A 23,628-nucleotide genomic window follows, 5' to 3' on the forward strand; every position below is an offset into this window, starting at 1 on the left:
ACTATTGTAAACTTGCCTCCTGCGAACGCAAGTACATCACGACAGATCAAATTGACAAAGTAGGTCCCTTTGGGTCAAAGTGTACTATGCAGGTCAAACATTGGCTTTGAACTTTGCTAAAGAGAGGTAGATTCATGGAGGGAATTCAGAGCCCCAGGATTAAGACTGAGATGAATGGAATTCAAAATATTCCTTCTAGAGGCAGCATAATAATCATAGAACATTGATTTCGTTTCATTTGACACAATCCAACTACTTTTGTTTTTTTAAATACATTTCATTTAGTACAAACAGAAATTGCCTGAAAGAGGAAACTTTGTTGACAAATCACTCTGCTAATTGTTGGTGCCATAAGATGGGAACAGGAAGTTTGATTACAACAGGAGGCCATTATATATATATATATATATATATATATATATATATATATATATATATATATATATATATATAAAATATTATATATATTGACCCAGGTGTTGGTGGTTAAAGATGGCATGTACTGTAGTGAGCACAGGATAGGATTCCAGACAGTGTTTACACAGAATTACTGCGTCCATTGGAACGCATGAACACGTAGCAGAACTTGCTTGTAGACTAGGGTTAAAAAATAAATAAATAAAAAATCACTGTTGTAAAACAAAGACAGAGAGCTTAAATCCTCTACAAATCGTTAACCTTCTGACTTCTACAGTTTTATGTAGAATATTTACACAAAACCTCCTCAAACACACTATGCATCTCAAAAGTCAATATGTTTTTTGAAAAATGTTATGGTTTTTGTATGCCAACCCCACCCCCATATAAAAAAAAATAATAAAAACCAGCAAGTGATCAACACCACACCAGTACAGCAGTTGAGATTTTAATGAAGACAGGAACAGACTAATACAAGGAGATACAGTCTGACCCCTAGTGGTAAATACACATTACATGCAGATCTGTGACACACAGGCAAGTATCATATGCTATACACTTTTAGGCATAAGGTACAAACAATAATATACTTTTAAATTAAACATGAGGGATTGTGTTTGTTATATATATATATATATATATATATATATATATATTATACATATACACACACATATACATACATACACCTTGTTTCTTACAGAATTGCTGCCGAAATCCAGTTGCCATAGAACAAGTTGCTTAGGACAGACCTTTTGGTCGGTCTATATGAACCCAAAGCATTAACATGGATAGACTAAACATTAAATATTACTTAAAATAAAATAACTAAACTAAAAATTACACAACATGTACCTTATAGCGATAGGATAGCTGAGGATTATAAAAAGTGCCGACGTAGTTAAAACATTGCACGTTCGTCAACAACACTCACGTCATCTCCCTGTGTGTTCCCAGACATACCATCACCAATTCTTTCTGAACCACAGAAATACTTAAACTGAGTAAGAGGCAAGCCTTCTCTAGAGTCACATTCTTTAGGCTCAACCAAGTAATCCTTTTGATGAAGTCCACAGCCGTGAGTTTGCAAACACTGCTGCAATACTGCAGATTCCAGATTTTCACAATGAACAACAAATGTCCCTTTTTGCTGTCTCTTATAAACAACAGCCAACACAACCATGAAAAACAGCAGAAACACAATTAACACAAATCCAAACCCAGTTAAGGTTTCCAAAAGGGTGGGCGATCTGGAACCTGAAAATATATAAAATACATTAAAAGTTACATCAAGTACCTAAATTAGATACTCGAGATACAGTAAAACTAAACCCTGGCCTACCCGATTTCATTTAAAGCTTTATTTCATTAATGCTTGGTTATTCAATACAGTAAAACTGAACAGTTTTCGAACAAAGACAGCACAGCAGGTCTGAAAAAAGCCTGTAGATCTATTTGATTTTGTACATTTTTTATAATTCATAAAAAGTATACCTTATTGAATATGAAGCTTCTAACTACATTTTCCATAGACTAGACAAATGTCTTTAAAACCAGTGCCATCTAGTGATCAGCCTCTTTGGATTAAGTTTGCTTTTGTTTTGCTGGCTGTACCAGCACTGACCAACAAAAGACAATAGTAAAATACATTTAGTAAAATACATACCTGCAACATTAACACAAATCGTGCCACCTGAGCCTGCTCGAGACCAATCTTCAAAGCCTTCCTGACATTGGCATGTGTAAGTGCCAAACTCATTGAAGCAATCTGCATGGGCATCACACAGCAGCATCTCGGTACCGCACTCGTTCACATCTGCAACATTACATTCCCAACAAACAGTGCATGTGTTACTGACAAATAAAAATCAACTTGTTACTTGCGTCTACTTTGAACAAATTAAATTAACCGAAAAACAATATTTGGATATATATTTGTGAGTTTTGAAATTTGAATTACTTTTCAGAGACCACTAGAATTGTGTCTGAATGTTCCTGCTATGAATGACTCCATAATGGGTACTAATAACTATTTAAAAACAGCACAGAATGATAAAGTGCTGTAGGACTCAACATTTATTTATTCAAATAGACAATTTTCTGGAATTAAAAGGGAAAAATGGAAACAAAAAACTGGTCTTCAGTGTTAACTATTAAAATGCCATAATATATTTCACAAGCTATGTTTGGTCTGAAGTACATGTTATTATATTAATGTATCAGGAAATTGATCATTTAGTTATTTCTAAATAAATATTAGGTTAATTTAACTAACATTCTAGAGAACACTGTGCACTTTTAGATTTTACAGCTGGTGTCATATGGATTTGGATAAAAGCATTTGCATGAAAGTAATTGGGGATTATAAAAAAAAAATGTAAACCTTTGTGTAAAATGTCACACTTCCAAAGAACACTTCTGAATTGTCTATTTACATTTACCTTATCTATAAATCTCAATTCAGTGAAAATACTGTAAATGACAATTCTCCTCAAAATAATCTGATTAGCAAATATCCCTCCAGCCCCCCATACAAAGCCAACATAAATATCTAAAAAGGACTCTAACTATCACTTTGCACTAACTTCCATATTCTTTTGCAAGTAACAAATGTATTCACTTTGGACTCAAATACACTGTATAATCTGGATGTACTCTAAAATCGAAAACAAATTAAACCAACAGCTATTGCTGTTACATAAATGCAGCCGCACCGAATAAAACAGAAATCAAAGTAGGAGTATTGCGATTACTCTGTTTCCCGGAGCATTTAAGCTTTAAATAAAAATGCGGAAAGATTGTGCTTCACCAATTAGTATTCAGTTATACAAGTTGAAAACTGCAAGTTTCATGAGCATCACAGTGTGCTCCGAGCAGAGCTCTCCGTAGGAAGAATCGCCAGACGCCTGCATCAATCCACTCAATAGAAATCACGCATGTGTAGAGGTGGATGATCATTGAAACTATGCTAACCTTTGAGTTGTTAACCAAATTAAATATTTATACACAGTGGTTTTTAGAGAATAAATTCAACCATTACTTTCCTTCACTTTCTTGTTTGCCTTTTAGTCATCCTGTGTAACCTCTGTGACCCTGGAAGTACCCCCAAAACCTCTACTCTACGCAATCAGAAAAAAACTAAAATGTTATGGAACTATGTTTAAACCCACAGCCATAACCTTAAAAAAGGTCAAGATTTAATCATTTGAAATGTAGCAATAAAGTATTTGACTTGCTAAAAACAGACATCTCTGGTAGTTTAGAAACAATCCTTAAAGTGGCTAATGTTAACTAAATGCTTGTGTAACTTTTTCTTGAATATCTTGCATTGTGTACAGTGGCAACACTTCTGTGACTACACCATGTAACAATTATTTTTTTTTTTTTTTTTTTTTTGTTCCTGGGTAGTAAGTGTTATTTCCTAATTGCTTATGTATAAGTATAGAAAATGGCTATTATTCCCCACAAACTTTGCTTTTGTGACCAGGACAGTGATATTTTGAAATTTACCTATTTCCAATGAGAAAACGGGCGAATGTGTCTTTTCGTTCACATAATCAGAAAAAAACAACATATGAATCCAAATTAACATGTATTTATACTAAAGTAATACAAAAATGACTACAAAAGATTTAGAAGAGAGTAGTTTTTCGAGATTTAACAAGTACCCGTCTCTTCCCCTGGCTCACTCTGTGCACCTCAGAGGATTACAACAGCATCAAGACCTTGCTGGACGCCTTGAAGTATGATGAGTACGACTGGGACCCCCGGAAGGTGCTGATGCCACCACTGCACATCAGATTGGGCTTTATGAAACAATTTGTCAGAGCTCTAGATAAGGAGTCGGCAGCCTTCAAGTACCTTCAAGACTTCTTCCCTAAGCTGTCTGAGGCAAAGGTCAAAGCCGGTGTCTTCGTCGGACCACAGATAAAGAAGATCCTGGAGTGCAATGAATTCCCCAAGAAGCTCACTAGTAAGGAGAAAGCGGCTTGGAACAGCTTTGTCGCAGTGGTTCGGGGCTTCCTGGGCAATCACAAGGCCGAAAACTATGTGGAGCTGGTTGAGACTCTGGTGAAGAACTACGGCACAATGGGCTGTAGGATGTCCCTCAAAGTCCATATCCTTGATGCTCATCTTGATAAATTCAAGGAGAACATGGGAGCGTACTCTGAGGAGCAAGGCGAGCGCTTCCACCAGGATATACTGGACTTTGCACGCCGCTACCAAGGACAGTATAACGAGAACATGATGGAAGACTACATTTGGGGGCTGATTCGTGAAAGTGATTTACAGTATAATCGTAAATCTCGAAAAACTACTCACTTCTAAATCTTTTGTAGTCATTTTTGTATTACTTTAGTACAAATACATGTTAATTTGGATTCATATGTTGTTTTTTTCTGACTATGTGAACGAACAGAAACAAATTTGCCCGTTTTCTCATTGGAAATAGGTAAATTTCAAAATATCACTGTCCTGGTCACAAAAGCAAAGTTTGTGGGGAATAATAGCCATTTTCTATACTTTTGAGGCATAAGCATTTAGGAAATAACACTTACTACCCAGGAACAAAAATTGTGTTACATAGTGCTATCAGTCTGTGCACCAAGATGCAAAAATACACCAAGCAGACGCACAGCAACGTTTGTCAGCGTCACTCAATGTAAAATTAAATATACCTACACAGCCTGCGACTAGAGAGTCTAAAAGGTATTTTGCACCACAAAGTGGAGTTCAAGTTAGAAAATGCAAAATGTTACGTTGCTGTAGTTCTTCAAATCAAACAATCTTTCCCCACTACTCCCTTGGTTCTCGAGCACTAAAATACATTACCTTCTGTCGATACTGAACTCACAAGAGCATTCTTGATCCCCAGATTTGTCACAGGCCTGTTCACAAGTCTCTGCAAGCAAGACTGAATCGACACATGCATGCTTTTCTCTCCAAAGCCAAAGTGCAGCCATAATATGAACATAAGACCTGATTTCAACCTGCAACAATAAGAAAGCTCATGCAGATCCTTAGCTTTGGGCTCCCATGAGAGTTAAATATACAACATTTCTACAAGTTCTGGATACGATTTAAAATACAGGCATGTATTCATAATTGGTAATTTCACACATACACTACCTACTTTACAATTCCTAGAATGTCATTTCTTTGGAGGAATAGGGTCTCCAGCACCACACACACTTCTCCAGTTCTTTGATATACCTATATTTTATATATTGTTGATCATTTGGTATTTGTTAGTTCTGTGGGCAATTCAAATCATTACATTTATGTTATGGTAAAATAAAGAACGTGGTGGATTCAGAACATGCCAAGGTTTAGAAGGTGTGCTCTTGGCAAGAATCTCAGCTGCCCGAGAATTCTGAACAAACTCAGCAACACAATACAAACCATTGGTTTATAAGGAGATATGCAGTATGGTATATCCATGTCTGTTCCCAATGGGGAAAGTATTAACTGTCAATATAGGTACTGTACCTTTTAACTCTTTTCAGAGTGATGCTTTTGGGTGGATGGAAATCCTTCAAATCATCTTTTATCTGCAAAGTTAAATAAAATATGAAACGCATTTAGATGCTTTCATTCCCCCTAAACCTGTTGCTCTACAATCTTGTTTGATTCAAATTCTAAAACAATGACTACTTATTGAAGAAATTAAATTCATTAAAATGTGGAGGGTTACAAAGAAATTGAGCAGCTACAGCTATGGCCAAAGGTTCTGCATCATCCTGTAGAATTAACACATTTTGCCTCATAAGACCGAATTAAACCTGCTAAAAATGACAATAAATTAATTTAATTACATAGCTTTGTAATTTTCCATGTACTTAAAAGGGTACATATCAGCACTACATGAAAGATAAAACAAAACTATCCCACCTTGCTGTTATGAATGTATTTGGTCATTGTATAATAATCCGTATGCGCCCAAACATCTGCATACTTGTTCTTGAGCATCTCTTCCGAGCCAAAAAAGCATGTACCCTCGCAGGTACGCCGAAACGTATCGGCGCATGCCAATTAAGCGTTGTATAAACTATATTACCACTAATCTGTGTGACAAACATGGGTCCCTCAATTTTCCATAAGGAAGGAACTTGTACCTGCTTTCGTTTTGTGTAGTAGACATCTTTGACACTGTACATGTTTCATTCGCATGTTGTAATGCTGCAATCAATAAAAAAAAAAAACCACACACACACACACACATCTGTGCTGTAAGTGGTTGCGGGAAAAGGAAACGAAGGCAGTTCATTTCCAACTTATGAAGGGACCTACCCACAATTATAGCAGCACGGTGTTTCAATATACATCCACAAAGTGTATATAATATATATATATATATATATATATATATATATATATATATATATATATATATATCCAGCTGATTTGGAATGTTTGCATTATTGGCACGTATCAAATAAACTAGCAAATAATGCATTTCCTTTCGGAATGAGGTCTTTGCGCATGATCCGAGCTAAAAAAATATTGCATTTTTTCATCCTTCGTATTTGGTTTTCATTTGCATTTCCTGACGCATGCACAATCGTCTACACACCGTAGAGTGGGAAAGTCGAATTCGGCCACAAATTCCATCTCCTTAACAGTTTCTGAACAAATCTGATGAATTATTGTCTAGCATTTTGGACGTTCCACACAGTCACACTGTTCCTGAAAAATTAGAATTGAAAACTTAAAATGACGCAACTTCGATATTTAACAACGAAAGCGCACATGATGCATAAACTTACTATATAGCGTAAGGTTCCATTATAATAACATTCGTGGTTCCAATTCAGCATGTAAATCCCTACAATTTATTAAGTGGAACTGTATGGTTTTCATTATGTTCGTCGATTTTTGCTTTCCATTGTAACCGTCATTGTTATTTCTGTATAGTCCAAGGTGTCTGAAACACCAAAACAGACGGTTACAATGGCAAGTGTTGCCAAGTCTCGAGAGAAAAAAAAAAAAAAAAGCTGCGCGACACTGCCTTTCAAAACAAGCCCAAAACCGAAGGCCAATCCATTTCAGAGGGACGGGAGTGGGGGTGTTTATACCAATTACAATTTATAATACCAATTAATAATATCAATTTATTTTTTTTCTTTAGTAGTACTAGTTTTCTTGGTTGAACTGGTGGGGATAGGATTCTAAAATTCTAAATTAAAGCGACGTTTTAAAAATACAAGCCCAATTCTGCTTGTTATAAAAACAGAAAGAAAAACATAGTTCCACTGCCACGTCGAAGTTGTGTCATTAACAGTTTAATTGAAATATAAAAACCAAATACGGGGACTCCCGAACGGCGTACCTGTATAGGTATTCCGTGTGGAGTGCAGGATGCGCCCTATAGTCAGGTGATAGCGGTGAGCTGAGCCTAAAAATAATTTGATATGCCAAATTGGGAGAAAATAATAAATGGGCGATTTCATAAACCAAATTGGAAAGTCAGCCCAGACAAAAAGGTATTCCTGTCGGCAAATTAAATCAGTACTACAAAGATCCAGCACAGCTACCTCATTTCAACCTGCTGCTTACTTATTCGCAGTTGGAATTTGACCCGAATAGCCACGTTTTCTTTGTTTTGACTCAGTAATAATAAAATAAATTGGATGGGACAAATAACATGACAACGAACGTGCTGCATATATTACATTTGTTAAAGTAATATATGCTTTGCCTTAACGTCCAACCAATTCAGTGGATGCAGAACGTGCAGGCTCAATGTCTGGGCAAGTGAAATGCAGGGGGATGCTGCATGCTTGCCTTTAACAAATGACAGCACTCTTTTTTAGTAAGGAAGCAAGTACCACTATTTAGGCCTACGTGGATTTATTTAATGTTTAAACAGGTCAGCGAAATCCTAATTTTATTCCACAACCTACCCGTGAAATACGTACATTTACCGCGATCTCTATATATAAAGATCTAACCCATGTTATTTTCTGTCTCAATCATAACATTCTAGATGATGCAAAACTTTTGGTCATATGGGTATAAAACGTTTACTGTATTGGAAGCAATTCTCATTACCATTCTTTGTTCATTATTAAATAAAAACCTGCTCACCAGATTCTCCAACAATGTCAAGAGTGTCCTTTCCAAATCCTTCAAGTTCTCTTTTCCTGTGCGATTGATTTGCATTTCAATAGATACTTCAAACAAATGCTCTGAAAATGAGAACACAGGGTCTTAAATCAGAATATCTAGATGCAACAGTCGGGAATGTCATGTTTTAAATGTGAAATTGTGCAACATGCAGTTGTCACTGACATGTGCATAAACTCTCAACTTGCAGGTCCCTAAGCAAGCTAAAGGAGAATCTCCAGCAGAACTGTACAGCATGTTTATGAACCCGGAAGTAAATTAAGCATACACTTTTGGCAGTACTATCGGGTCATCCATGCCAAATCAGCACAATGTGATGAGGTTTTGGGCAATTGGTCCACACCAGTTTCATAGCAGCATTATTTTTTAGGGCTATACAGTATTAAGCTTGGAGTACCGAATGATACATCTTGCAGTAGGTAAGGTAGTCCAAAGTTAGTGCTAATCAAGGTCTGTTAAACCAGCTAATGTGGTTTTCAATGCATCAAAAGCAAATGCATGTCTTCTGTAAAAATGCAGGTTGAAATGGGAATAACCAAGTCTTGGGCATTATAATGAGCAAACAGGGAAGGATCTAAAAACACTGCCATCCTGAAATTACAGACCTTGTTTCACTGTACATTATATGTACTAATGTTAAGTAGGTCAATAAAATCAGCACAGGGATATGTACACCAGTACAATAATTAGTCAAAGCCACTGTTTATTATTAAGACCCTGAAGGGTTGAATTTCTGCATAAAAATCCAGCACAAACTTTACTGAACTACCACTTAGTTTCATCCTTTATCTTTCATAGAAGGCTGCTGTTGATTATTAACAGGATTAAGATTATTACTTGGTTTAAATGACTTAAATGCTACCAAAAATCAAAATAAACACCCAAGTAAGTGTATATATCATTACCTCCAGGAAAATGAACGAGTGGAGTAACATTTCTGTGGGATCTGTACACACTAGTCTGATCTGTGAAAAGCAGAAAAAATCATTTATAAAAAAAATAAATTCTGAATGATTATGAAGAGTTTATTTTGAAAAGCAAATACAAACCAACAGAGAAGTTTAAGGCATGTGCTATTGAGGTTGGGTCTTCATGGAGTGGCTCTAGAGGGCTGGCATCATCCACTCTCTTCTCTGCAAAGGAGTTTATCGCATTTCTATTGATAGAAGACCCATCTGTGGTTCCAATCGATTCTTCCCAAGCTGCATTGGTCCAGAGTTTCCCAGTTTGTATCTGTACTTCAATGCCATCTTGCTTAAGAGATGATGTAGATTCAGATGGAGTGGTGAATTTTAATTGTTGGTTAATTTCAGGATCCTCCTCTAAAAGTGCTGGGGCGACATAACCAGTTTGATCGCCATTAACCCTGTAATTGGAATCCCCATTGGTCCATATGGGACTAATTTCATTGTCTTCCCCACCATCTAGACTTTCAAACCTGCTTTGAAGGACCACCTGTGACACTTCTATGGTGTTATGGTTTGCTTGATTGGATTCAAATGTGTTCAAATAATTTGCTGTAGATATCGGAAGGTATGATGCACTATTGCTTTTATCTGCAAAGGTTTCAGACTGCTTAAACTTTTTTGCAAATAATAAAGTAGGGCTCAAACTTTCTGCAACATCTTTTCCATTTGTACCTACCACAGATACTCGGGAAGAATCACAAGAATTACAAACACCATCAATGTCTTCTAGCCAAGCTTTATTTAGAGGCTGTGCATCTACTACAAACCTCTCTTCGGAGGAAGTGTCGTGCATCCCAAGAAACATCTTACTTTTCAAAGAGAAGGACTGAACTCTGGTTGGTTCAAGGTCATCGCTCAAATCCAAAGCAGCCATTGTATCCAAATCTGCAAAGTCAAAAGCCTCAGACTGGATTTCAGGCAGTTTTGACTGCAAGGGTGTTAGAAAGGTATCAAAATGAACAGTTTTCAGCAGGCTTGTGTCCTGCACATCACTTACTGGAGTAGTCTGCAAAAATGGTTTGTTCGTAAAACTAGCAATTACATGATGGTCATTTTCTAGATTTTCCTCTTCACTTCCCACTGCATTTTGAGTAGTAATCCTTTGTGGGTGTTGATAGTTTTCTATATATACTGGTTCACTTGCTATTCCATTGTGGTAATCTGTATCATTTCCTACATATTTGTCTTCACTTTTGATTGCATTTGGAGTAGTAATCTCTTGTGAATATTGGTCAGGTTTAGAGTTCTTGAGATCTATTTCACTTTCCACTGCAAACGGGTTAGAATTTTCTAGATATTCCTCTTCCCTTTCCGTTGCATTTGGAGTAGTAATCCTTTGGGAATGCTGGTCATGTTCATTTACTTGATATTCCGTTTCCTTTGCATGTTGGTCATGTTTATAATTTTCTAGATATTCCTCTTCCCTTTCCGTTGCATTTGGAGTAGTAATCCTTTGTGAATGTTGGTCGTGTTCATTTACTTGATATTCCGTTTCCTTTGCATGCTGGTCATGTTTATAGTTTTCTAGGTATTCCTCTACTTCCATTGCATTTGGAGTAGTAATCTCTTGTGAATATTGGTCAGGTTTAGAGTTTTTGAGATCTATTTCACTTTCCACTGCAAACAGGTTAGAATTTTCTAGATATTCCTCTTCACTCTCCATTGCATTTAGAGTAATAATCCTTTGGGACTCTTGGTCATGTCCATAGTTTAGAAATTCTGTTTTACTTTCCGTTGCATACTGACCATGTTTATAATTGTCTAGATATTCCTCTTCATTTTCTTCTGCATTTGAAGAAGTTGTCATTTGCGAATGTTGACTGATGTTTTCTTGATATTCCACTTCATTATCCATTGCATGCAAGTCATTTTTATAATTTGCTCGATATTCTTCCTTTTCCATTGCATTTGGAGTAATCCTATGTGGATGCTGTTCAGGGCTGTTTTCTACATATTCCGTTTTGCTTTCCATTGTAGTTGGAGTAGTAATCCTTTGTGAATGTTGGTCATGTTTAGAGTTTAGATATTCTGTTTCATTTTTTGTTGCATGCTGGCCACGTTTATAACTTTCAAAAGATTCCTCTTCACTTTCCATTGCATTTGGAGTAGTAATCCTTTGGGAATGCTGGTCATGTTCATTTACTTGATATTCCGTTTCCTTTGCATGCTGGCCATGTTTATAACTTTCAAAAGATTCCTCTTCACTTTCCATTGCATTTGGAGTAGTAATCCTTTGGGAATGCTGGTCATGTTCATTTACTTGATATTCCGTTTCCTTTGCATGCTGGCCATGTTTATAACTTTCAAAAGATTCCTCTTCACTTTCCATTGCATTTGGAGTAGTAATCCTTTGGGAATGCTGGTCATGTTCATTTACTTGATATTCCGTTTCCTTTGCATGCTGGTCATGTTTATAGTGTTCTAGGTATTCCTCTACTTCCATTGCATTTGGAGTAGTAATCTCTTGTGAATATTGGTCAGGTTTAGAGTTTTTGAGATCTATTTCACTTTCCACTGCAAACAGGTTAGAATTTTCTAGATATTCCTCTTCACTTTCTTCTGCATTTGAAGAAGATGTCATTTGCGAATGTTGATGGCTGTTTTCTTGATATTCCACTTCATTATCCATTGCATGCAAGTCATTTTTATAATTTGCTCGATATTCTTCCTTTTCCATTGCATTTGGAGTAATTCTATGTGGATGCTGTTCAGGGCTGTTTTCCACATATTCGGTTTCGCTTTCCATTGTAGTTGGAGTAGTAATCCTTTGTGAATGTTGGTCATGTTTAGAGTTTTTTAGATGTTCAGTTTCACTTTCTATTGCATGCTGGCCATGTTGATAACTTTCAAAATATTCCTCTTCACTTTCCATTGCATTTGGAGGAGTAATCCTTTGGGAATGTTGGTTGTGTTCATTTACTTGATATTCCGTTTCCTTTGCATGCTGGTCATGTTTATAGTTTTCTAGGTATTCCTCTACTTCCATTGCATTTGGAGTAGTAATCTCTTGTGAATATTGGTCAGGTTTAGAGTTTTTGAGATCTATTTCACTTTCCACTGCAAACAGGTTAGAATTTTCTAGATATTCCTCTTCACTCTCCATTGCATTTAGAGCAATAATCCTTTGGGACTCTTGGTCATGTCCATAGTTTAGAAATTCTGTTTTACTTTCTGTTGCATACTGGCCATGTTTATAATTGTCTAGATATTCCTCTTCATTTTCTTTTGCATTTGAAGAAGATGTCATTTGCGAATGTTGATGGCTGTTTTCTTGATATTCCACTTCATTATCCATTGCCTGCAAGTCATTTTTATAATTTGCTCGATATTCTTCCTTTTCCATTGCATTTGGAGTAATTCTATGTGGATGCTGTTCAGGGCTGTTTTCCACATATTCTGTTTCGCTTTCCATTGTAGTTGGAGTAGTAATCCTTTGTGAATGTTGGTCATGTTTAGAGTTTTTTAGATGTTCAGTTTCACTTTCTTCTGCATACTGGCCATGTTTATAGTTTTCTATATATTTAGTTTCACTTTCCATTGCATTTATAGTAGTAATCCTTTGGGAATCTTGGTCATGTTCATAGTTTAGATATTCTGTTTTACCTTCCATTGCATACTGGCCATGTTTATAATTTTCTAGATATTCCTCTTCCCTTTCCGTTGCATTTGGAGTAGTAATCCTTTGGGAATGCTGGTCATGTTCATTTACTTGATATTCCGTTTCCTTTGCATGCTGGTCATGTTTATAACTTTCAAAAGATTCCTCTTCCCTTTCCGTTGCATTTGGAGTAGTAATCCTTTGTGAATGTTGGTCATGTTCATTTACTTGATATTCCGTTTCCTTTGCATGCTGGTCATGTTTATAGTTTTCTAGATATTCCTCTTCCCTTTCCGTTGCATTTCGAGTTGTAATCCTTTGGGAATGCTGGTCATGTTCATTTACTTGATATTCCGTTTCCTTTGCATGCTGGTCATGTTTATAGTTTTCTAGGTATTCCTCTACTTCCATTGCATTTGGAGTAATAATCTCTTGTGAATATTGGTCAGGTTTAGAGTTTTTGAGATCTATTTCACTTTCCACTGCAAACAGGTTAGAATTTTCTAGATATTCCTCTTCACTCTCCATTGCATTTAGAGTAATAATCCTTTGGGACTCTTGGTCATGTTCATAGTTTAGAAATTCTGTTTTACTTTCCGTTGCATACTGACCATGTTTATAATTGTCTAGATATTCCTCTTCATTTTCTTCTGCATTTGAAGAAGTTGTCATTTGCGAATGTTGACTGATGTTTTCTTGATATTCCACTTCATTATCCATTGCATGCAAGTCATTTTTATAATTTGCTCGATATTCTTCCTTTTCCATTGCATTTGGAGTAATCCTATGTGGATGCTGTTCAGGGCTGTTTTCTACATATTCCGTTTTGCTTACCATTGTAGTTGGAGTAGTAATCCTTTGTGAATGTTGGTCATGTTTAGAGTTTTCTAGATATTCCGTTTCATTTTTTGTTGCATGCTGGCCACGTTTATAACTTTCAAAAGATTCCTCTTCACTTTCCGTTGCATTTGGAGTAGTAATCCTTTGGGAATGCTGGTCATGTTCATTTACTTGATATTCCGTTTCCATTGCATACTGGCCATGTTTATAGTTTTCTAGATATTCCTCTTCCCTTTCCGTTGCATTTGGAGTAGTAATCCTTTGGGAATGCTGGTCATGTTCATTTACTTGATATTCCGTTTCCTTTGCATGCTGGTCATGTTTATAGTTTTCTAGGTATTCCTCTACTTCCATTGCATTTGGAGTAGTAATCTCTTGTGAATATTGGTCAGGTTTAGAGTTTTTGAGATCTATTTCACTTTCCACTGCAAACAGGTTAGAATTTTCTAGATATTCCTCTTCACTTTCTTCTGCATTTGAAGAAGATGTCATTTGCGAATGTTGATGGCTGTTTTCTTGATATTCCACTTCATTATCCATTGCATGCAAGTCATTTTTATAATTTGCTCGATATTCTTCCTTTTCCATTGCATTTGGAGTAATTCTATGTGGATGCTGTTCAGGGCTGTTTTCCACATATTCTGTTTCGCTTTCCATTGTAGTTGGAGTAGTAATCCTTTGTGAATGTTGGTCATGTTTAGAGTTTTTTAGATGTTCAGTTTCACTTTCTATTGCATGCTGGCCATGTTGATAACTTTCAAAATATTCCTCTTCACTTTCCGTTGCATTTGGAGGAGTAGTAATCCTTTGTGAATGTTTGTCACGATTGTGATTTGAAGATTCTGCTTCACTTTCCATTACATTAGGAGTAGTTCTACTTTGTGAATGTTGGTCGTGTTCATTTACTCGATATTCTTTTTCACTTTCTTCTACATACTGGCCAAGTTTATAGTTTTCTATATATTTAGTTTCACTTTCCATTGCATTTGGAGGAGTAGTAATCCTTTGTGAATGTTGGTCGTGTTCTTTTACTCGATATTCTTTTTCACTTTCTTCTACATACTGGCCAAGTTTATATTTTTCTATATATTTAGTTTCACTTTCCATTGCATTTGGAGGAGGAGTAATCCTTTGTGAATGTTGATCATGTTTATAGTTTTCTAGATATTCTGTTTCATTTTCTGTTGCATGCTGGCCACGTTTATAACTTTCAAAAGATTCCTCTTCACTTTCCGTTGCATTTGGAGGAGTAATCATTTGTGAATGTTTGTCACGATTGTGATCTGAAGATTCTGCTTCACTTTCCATTACATTAGGAGTAGTTCTACTTTGTGAAAGTTGGTCGTGTTTATTTTCTAGATATTGCTCTTCACTTTCCATTGCAGTTGGAGTAGTTATCCTTTGTGGGTGTTGGTCATGTTTATAGCCTTCAAGATATTCAGTTTCACTTTGAGTTGTCAGATGCTTATAAAACTTAGTGTGCCCTGGGTACGCAGTATTGCCAATATCTTCTTGGTCTTCGGTGCTAAATTTCTCACTTTGTGTCAAAAATAAAGTGGTGCTCAACAAGTCCAGATTTTTACTTGCCACATGTTCACCCAGTTGTCCGAGGGGAAAAGACCACTGCTCTACAGTAGTAGGAACAATACTTCTCTCATCATCAAAAACATCATAATTCCCATAGAATCCTCCATTACTAATGCTTGGATTGCCCATGGAAAGCCAAAACACATAAAGAATATTGGATTGAGAAGTATAAAATTCTTCGCTCCAGCATCTACTCAATGTATGCGGTTCCATCCTAGCGGGAAGCTCTTCAAAGATGATTTGATCTTCATTCATGTCACAGTTTTCCTTGGATGCAAAATGGTACAAGTGCAAAATAATTTGCTTCCCTTGGTCAGCCACAATAGTCCAGTTGCACCAGATAGGCGGCGGGTTTGAGCCCAAAAACACAGGGGAAAATAAATCTCCATAATCTTCGAACAAGGTAACATGGCAGACTCTAAGAGGGAAAAAGCCATGAAATATTGGTTCCACTCCTGGGGGGGGGAAATAAATAAAGTAACTTCAATGTTAGACCAAGATACTGTATACTCTGTTAAGCCATGGGGACACTAGAAAGGGAGATTATTTTTTTTGTAGAATGAAGTTTAAAAACTATTAAAAAAAAATTACCAGGATTGCCTTTTAAAATGTACATGTTTAATAAAACAAACAAAAAATACTATCAATGTAATTTAAGACTACTTTCTCATTAAGCTGTATTATAGGTTTATCATCTTTTCTGGTCCTATTAATTACAGTATTTATATTCAAGATTTCACGACAGACTAGTCAATTGCCCAGGGTCAACAGAAACCTGCTGCTGGCCCTGTGATCTGGATGTTTCCTTTGGTATTGCTGGCAGGCAAGTAGAACTGATTAACTGAAAAGTTTCTCAGACTTATGAAAAAATGTCAGATTATAGTAATTGCAATAAGAATTACTAAATTAATGCAGGCATCAAAAATGGCTAGAAGTGCTTGTCAATAATAGTATTTACAGTCATACTGTACTTTAATCAAAATGACTAAACAAAGTGAACTGGTGCCAGATTGTTCCAAGACAGACATCACCACCTTTTGCAATTTAAGCATTACTTCAAATGATTGTTACCACAATTCATCAAATGATCACGCAGAAAAGATCATTGTTTTAGTGACCAAATCCCTTAATTAGCAGACTAGAATAAAACATGTATGTGCTTAAAATACAACAGTGAATAGATGTATATCGTGAGCCTCTAAAAATGAAAGCCACTGTGCTTAAACAAACCAACCATACCTGTAGTCCGCAGTGGAGTGTCTGGATCCACAATGCCCTAAGGAGGAAGAAAATAGAACCAAACAAATGAAAACAATGAAAGATAAAGGGGTTGGTGGAATTGAATGCATGCCATTTTAATCAAGATCACTTCCGCACAAGCGATTGTATAAATGTGCCTCTGTATACCGTAGGCAACCGATAACGAAATAAGACAGATACGTAACTGGCAAGTAGCACACAAATGACTTCGCTCATTGCACAGACTCAAGTGAGCGAGAGCAGGGCATTCAAATATATCCAATACCTAGTTTCACAGATTCCGATTCACCCTAATCTTGGACTACCCAATGGTTTAAGGAAGCTAAAAATCAGGGTCTGCGAAACAAATCCTTTAAAACAATACAAAAACACAAAAGTTAGACAATTACAAGGCTTCAGGTTATTCAGAAATGTAGATTTATTACACATACAGTACCACATTCACATGCTGTAAGGATGAATCTTAAAAAAGTACCAGAACGCCAATTAAAAATAGATTTCTCAAACAACTTAAACAAGTTCACGTTTTATTTGTACATTGAACTTGAGTAACATTTAATAGGTAATGCATGCGTCTCGCACTGGACTTTTAGGCTACTCCCCACTTGATCAGTGCTGCCAGATTGGCATTTATCCAGCCAGACTTGGCTTGTTTTTAAAGCATCTAGCAGGTAAATACTGTCTTTGGCGGTTGGGTTATTGTGGCTATTTTTAATCCTGCATGTTTTTTTCTATTGCTTTCGATTTAGGTCATCACCAGCGCAGAACTTCAATCACCACGATGCCCTGTAGTAGATCACGTTCTTCCCTGTTTTTTTTTTTTTTTTGTTCGTTTTCCCCTGGAGCTCTGTACCCAATAAAAGCTACAAAATCACACAAACTGAATTTTTTATATTCGTCACCAATTTAGGAACTGTATCTGTACAATATATATTTTCTTTTTTTTTTTTTTTTTTTTTTAGATTTTAGACTGACTGACTGCCGACTGTTCTGGACAAATTAATTTTACAGTACATTGTTTTTTTGTGGTTTCCTGGACATTTGATCTCAGAGAGATAGAGAGATAGATATAGATATATAGATATAAAAAAAAAAAAAACCACACACCACACAACCCACACACAACAGCGGTTATGGTACTGTAGGTTGAGAAAAAACAAGCAAAACAGACATTACTTACCAGTGTGTTTTTAACTTTAAAAAATATGCCCACATATAGCCCACCGGCATCTCATGCCTCCAACTAAATCAAAGCTTAACATACACTTTTTCCCTGCAAATTTACAATGTTACTCTCCTGGGCACAAATTGCCATCCAAAGCCAGTTTCAAGGGTAGTTGTTCATTCCATTACCTGGGTCTGACCGATATACAAAGCTGCTTGTTCCTGACCACAGTCATAGGATACGCTTGCCGTTTTCTTTGTCAACATTTTTACCAAAAAATTGTTAGTCTTCTTAAAGTAGTACTGAAGTTTGTAGAAGTCCCTAATATTCTCTTCATTGCATCACAAGAACAACTGACTGAAATCAGACAACTGTGCAGAAGATATGTAGGACTCTTGACTCTGCAAACATTTATAATACATGCCAGTTATTCGAGACTCCGATTCTGAATGTACCATCAAAAAAAAAAGGGAATCTGACCCCTTTTTTTTGTTCCTAGTGCCTATTCAATAGAAGACAAATTTGATTTCCTCACGGAAAGATCGCTTCATTGGTGCCCATGCACTGAATTAGACCGCTCGACTGCCATAAGCATTTTCATAAAAATCAGTAAAGATACTTCGGTTAATTCTTAAGTCAAGGTTCTGCCTATAGAAACAGCCTTTCTTGCTGTACATTGTGCCTCAGGGTGTTTTATTCCTGAAATACCATGTAAAAATTCCTCTGCTGTCAGGCAAAGAAACAAGACACTTGCCACAGCAAATGTACCCAAAGTTCCTTATCAACGCCATTTCAGGCATGTTGGCTTCTTTCATACAAAACACTTTTGCAGGCAGAGGTGCAGTGGTCTGTGAAGGAGACTGGCACTCTTCATAATCATTACTGGAGCAGCTTGCAATCAATCTTCCTATTAAGTCTGGTCTGCCAGCAATTAGTTTTGGCTAGTTCCAGCCTGAACCCAAGTTACTCCATAATATCCCTCTTTGCATTCCCCAAGTCAAATTGATCTTGTCTATACTGGAGCCAGGAGTTAACTGCACTTATCTACTTTTACTCCACTCAGAACGGCTTTCTCACGCTGCAATTTCACAACACACAGCTTGTCGTCCACCTGTACAGACCCATGTCGGCATGGGTGCACCAATGCCCTGCAGTCATACAGGTTTTGGTATTCTGGTCTGCATAAAGGAGCCTGTACCCCCAAAATCTTTAGCGTGAAGGATATCCAACAAAGGGATGCTGGTAAAACATTGATCAAAATACAAACGTGTTCTTTCACTCAAGGTCCTGTACAACCACAGAACTGCTTCATCTACTCCAGCAGGTTTCCCATACAACTGCATCTGTGGAAAAGGGTTGACAGTTCATGGCCTCGGTACAGCAGTAAACATGTCAGCACCCTGGTCGAGAGGAACATTAGCTTCCAATCGGCTTTTAAAACTCTCAATGCAGAAGTGAATTGTCATGGATTGGTACTCAACTGTATAGGGGAGGCAAGGACAGCTTTCTTGTTTTTAAAATCAACATGAATGGATTTTATTTTAATACCTACCAATAAACCCTTAAAAAGCAATTACAAGTCTACATTCCACAACTTACTTTGCGCCCATTCTCCTGGGACTAGTGTGTCAACCACCATTTTAAACTATGACCACATAAAGCAATACCTCTGTCTACTCATTGCATCAGCTATTGCTGGGAGTCTTGTGCATGGCTCCTAATAATTCAGTCTGCAGGTAGCATAGCACACTCATCATTAGAACAATTCCTGTAAATGTTTTCATGTCGTCAACTGTCACACCCAATAATAAGCCTGTTTCTTCAACACGTGTGTAGCTGGTTACATACAGGACACCCTCGATCTATTCCTAAAAATGCCGTCCAGGTTCACATTCTTTGTGCTACACAGTTCCTTCCATCACAAACTTTTGTACAGGAGTAGAGGTAAATCTGAAACCAAGAAAATAATGTCAAAACTGGAATCCCAAGTGAAATATAATAAAACAGCAAAATCAGCTTGAACTTGAAGGGCTGCACAAACCGGCACTCCCTCCACCTATCCTGTTTTTGTACAGCTACCTATGGGAAGTCGAACATTTACCAGAAATGTGCACAGCCAGACATGCTCGTCATAAGAGAACAATACTGTAGCATATTTTATTTAACCCCAATTGTAAAGCCTTTTTGACTACAGGTGACTTCTAAGTATTTTGGGGAGCATCGTCTCACCTGTAAAAAGGAAGCAAGACTTTATTTACTGTCACCTAAGCATGTATTAATAGTAGTATGGTAAGGCTGTACTAAGCTAGCAAGTATCATTTATGTTACTTGCTTTACAATTTGTCTTGTTTCCTTTTTTCAATCACATCCTTTAAACTTTAAAAAAGTACGAGCTCAGCAAGGTTTGTAGCAACATGTCTGTCTACTGAAGACCATTTGGAGATGCCTCCTATTGCAGTGCCACAAGACTCTTTGCACCATTAATGTGAGATGAAAGACAAGCTCTCATCTTCATTTACACTGTCAAACACATCTACAGCCATAAAATCTGCATCACCTAGAATTTTAGGGTTAAGTCAATTGTGTGTTTTTTTTTATATATATATATATATATATATATATATATATACACACACACACATATATACACACATACAGTTTTAGTCAGAAGTTCACATACCAATAGAATTATTTCTAGAAATCTCAAACAATCTTGTATAGCAAAAGTTTTGCTTTTGTGGATGAGGAAATTACAAGAAATAGGAAGTCTACAATTATTTGTCTTTTTTTGCAAAAGTATAAAAGGGTTAGGCATAGGAGGATTGCTGTCATTACCAATAAGTCAATATGGGAAAAAGTAAAAGAGTTATCTGAAGACTCTCAGACCATTATTTATCGTCATAAAGCTGGAGAAGGATACAGGAAGATTTCCAAGCATTTCAGTATCCCAATTTCAACTACTGTTTCTATTATGAAGAAGTACAAGACTCATGGTACCGTCACAACGCTCCCTTGGTCTGGAAGAACGAAGGTTATTTCACCAAGAACAAGTAGAAGAATCGTGAGGAAGGTTAATAACAATCCGAGATTGACTGCCAAAGACATTCAAAGTGAACTGGCTGCAAGTGGGTTTCCATTTCAACCATAAGTCGTATTGCATGGTGAAGGTCTCAATGGTTGCAGGAAAAAGCCACTCTTAGAAAAACGTCACAAGGGCAAGTCACTTAAAGTTCTGGTCAAAGGTTTTGTGGATTGATGAAACAGAAATTGAGCTATTTGGTCACGCTGATAGTCATTACGTTTGGAGAAAGTCTGGTGAGGCATACAAAGAAAAGAACACCATACCTACTGTCAAGCATGGAGGTGGCAATATCCTTCTATGGGGTTGTTTTTCCTCTAATGGCACAGGGAATTTAATTCCAATACATGGTAAAATGGATTCCATAGCATACCAAAAGATATTAACCAATCTGAAACCTTCCGCTACAAAACTTGGTTTAAAATGCAACTGGACGTTCCAAAGCACACATCAAAACCTACTTCAGAATGGTTGAAAAATAAAATCAAGGTCCTGGAATGGCCTAGTCAAAGTCCCGATCTAAATCAGATTGAGAATCTTTGGTGCGAGTCAAGGTAGCTGTGCACAAGAGAAGTCCTCGGAATTTGAATGAACTGGAAACATTTTGCGTTGACAAATGGTCAAAAATCACTAAAGAATCATGCCAAAAGCTCATTGAAAAATATCCTAATCATTTAAAAGAGGTTATTGCTAAAGGCGTCTCAACTAGCTATTAATTTCATGTTCTTGTCAGGGTCTGAATACTTTTGAATTACATTTTTGGAGTTTTGAAAATAAATTGCTGAAAATGAATAATTGTAGACATCTACTTGTCGTAACTTTCCTCATCCACAAAAGCAAAACAAGTTAATTCTTATGCAAAACATTTGGCCATAGCTGTATATCAGAATCACTGCCATTTGACAAATTTCAATATTTTATTCAGCAGTCAGGCCTGAATAATAACTGAGAAAGCATCAGAAGGGGTGAGGTCGGGGTGTTCATACAATATGCTACTGAAAATGTACATTCAAGTAATGACCAAAGTTGCAAACGACCCCAAACAGATAGTCTCCTCTTTAAATCTAGTAAATATGAGCAAGACATCAAGTCGAATGGTACCCCAAAATGTTTTTCTAGAAAGCAGTACAACTGGGTGTGGGGAGTATGTTGTCAGAGAACTTCACTCAAACTACTTTCTCTTTAAATATCTTGGTATCCCTGAACGCTACAGTAATGTAGGTTCCTGGCCAAGGACTGCAAGGACAACACTACATTTTATATTGTATCAGCTTTGACAGTCACCACTCGGGGAAAATCATTTTTGAGTACAAGAGAGAGAGAACAAATGTTCCACCCAATCATTCAGCATTGTTAGCTAATCAGTCATATTTAAGGTACTGCTGAATTTGAGCAATGGATTGCAAATTAATTATATTTTTAAAAGATGAGAATTGTTTATTCAGGGACACCAAGATATGTTACAAATAAGTGAAGTTATCCAGCAACAGACTCCCCATCCCCAGTTGAACATTAAAATGACAAGATACAAAAATATAATACAGATTTAATAAATACACTTAAGTTTATACATAAACTAAATCAGTACAACTATGAAATAAATAAGAAACCCTGCTGAAATGACTATCCTATAATACCACAATGAAATATTGGCTACATGGACTGATACACTTAACCCTGAAACCAAACAAACGTTGTGAATTTAAAATAAATAAAACACACAAATAAAAAGGGTCATACCTTTTGCCACATGTGGACTAGAAGATGCCATTTTGCTGTTGTAAATAAAATAGCAGCAAAAGCTTCCACCAGATGGCACATGCGTACTCTAAAAGCACAAATGTGTCGATTGTTGCAGTACTGTAGTACATGGATAGGATTTTTCATTTGCAGGTTGACGAACAAAGAAAAAATCAGTATGAGTATGTAAATGAAAAAAAGTAATTTACTTAATAAAATGTCCAGATGTTTGCAACGTTTCCACTCCCCAAAGGATTTTTTGTAAACCAAACACAAACCAGATACCTTTGCTGTGCTGCAAATTAAATAGTTTATTTTGTTTTAAATTCTGGATACCGTATCTACTCCAGATATTGAACGACAAAAGGAAAGAAAAAAAAAAAGTAGTTAATATTTTAAGAAACTGTTTCAGTTAACCCCTCAAGTCCTAATTATTGAAGTCATCGGTATTTTAGAAAACAGAATTCACTTTAATGCATTTTAATTTTGCAAACAGTTTGAATCCATACAGAAAAGTCCAGAAGAACGTTTAGTAATTTACCTACCGGTATTGCATGTTGAGTCTCACAATTAATGGCACCCATCAACCATATAACATAAAAAATCATTGGGGAAACCCAACGGAACATCTTAACGTCGTTTAAGTTTGTACTGATAGTAAAAGACTCTGATCCTCTGTGATTGCCAGTTTTATCACTTTTGCATGGAGGATAAATGTTTCCAGATGACTGTTTTACCAACAAAAAAACAACAAGATACACGTGTTTTAGTGCTTCATCTGTATGTCGAGTCTAATTATTTGATTACATCATAAACTAATACAATTAAACCAAAAAAACTTAGGGAT

At 36.5% G+C, this 23,628-nt stretch overlaps 1 protein-coding gene across 2 annotated transcripts; it reads right to left on the minus strand.

Annotated features, from left to right (window-relative positions):
- Positions 1 to 843: 843 nt before the first annotated feature.
- LOC131737298 (trichohyalin-like) lies at positions 844 to 23,529 on the minus strand. 2 transcript variants are annotated; one of them, XM_059025478.1, is made up of 9 exons: positions 23,327 to 23,529; positions 16,777 to 16,813; positions 9,594 to 15,992; positions 9,450 to 9,509; positions 8,506 to 8,606; positions 5,908 to 5,969; positions 5,251 to 5,408; positions 2,084 to 2,233; positions 844 to 1,674 (listed from the first exon to the last, which is right to left on the minus strand). In XM_059025478.1, the coding sequence occupies exons 1-9, from the start codon at positions 23,408 to 23,410 to the stop codon at positions 1,319 to 1,321; spliced, it is 7,407 nt and encodes a 2,468-aa protein (XP_058881461.1). In that variant the 5' UTR covers positions 23,411 to 23,529; the 3' UTR covers positions 844 to 1,318. The 2 variants fall into 2 exon arrangements, with proteins under 2 accessions (XP_058881461.1, XP_058881460.1); XM_059025477.1 differs by lacking the exon at positions 23,327 to 23,529 and adding an exon at positions 22,782 to 22,808.
- Positions 23,530 to 23,628: the final 99 nt, after the last annotated feature.

The sequence above is a fragment of the Acipenser ruthenus genome, chromosome 6, assembly GCF_902713425.1.
Source record: "Acipenser ruthenus chromosome 6, fAciRut3.2 maternal haplotype, whole genome shotgun sequence".
Lineage (NCBI taxonomy): Eukaryota > Metazoa > Chordata > Actinopteri > Acipenseriformes > Acipenseridae > Acipenser > Acipenser ruthenus.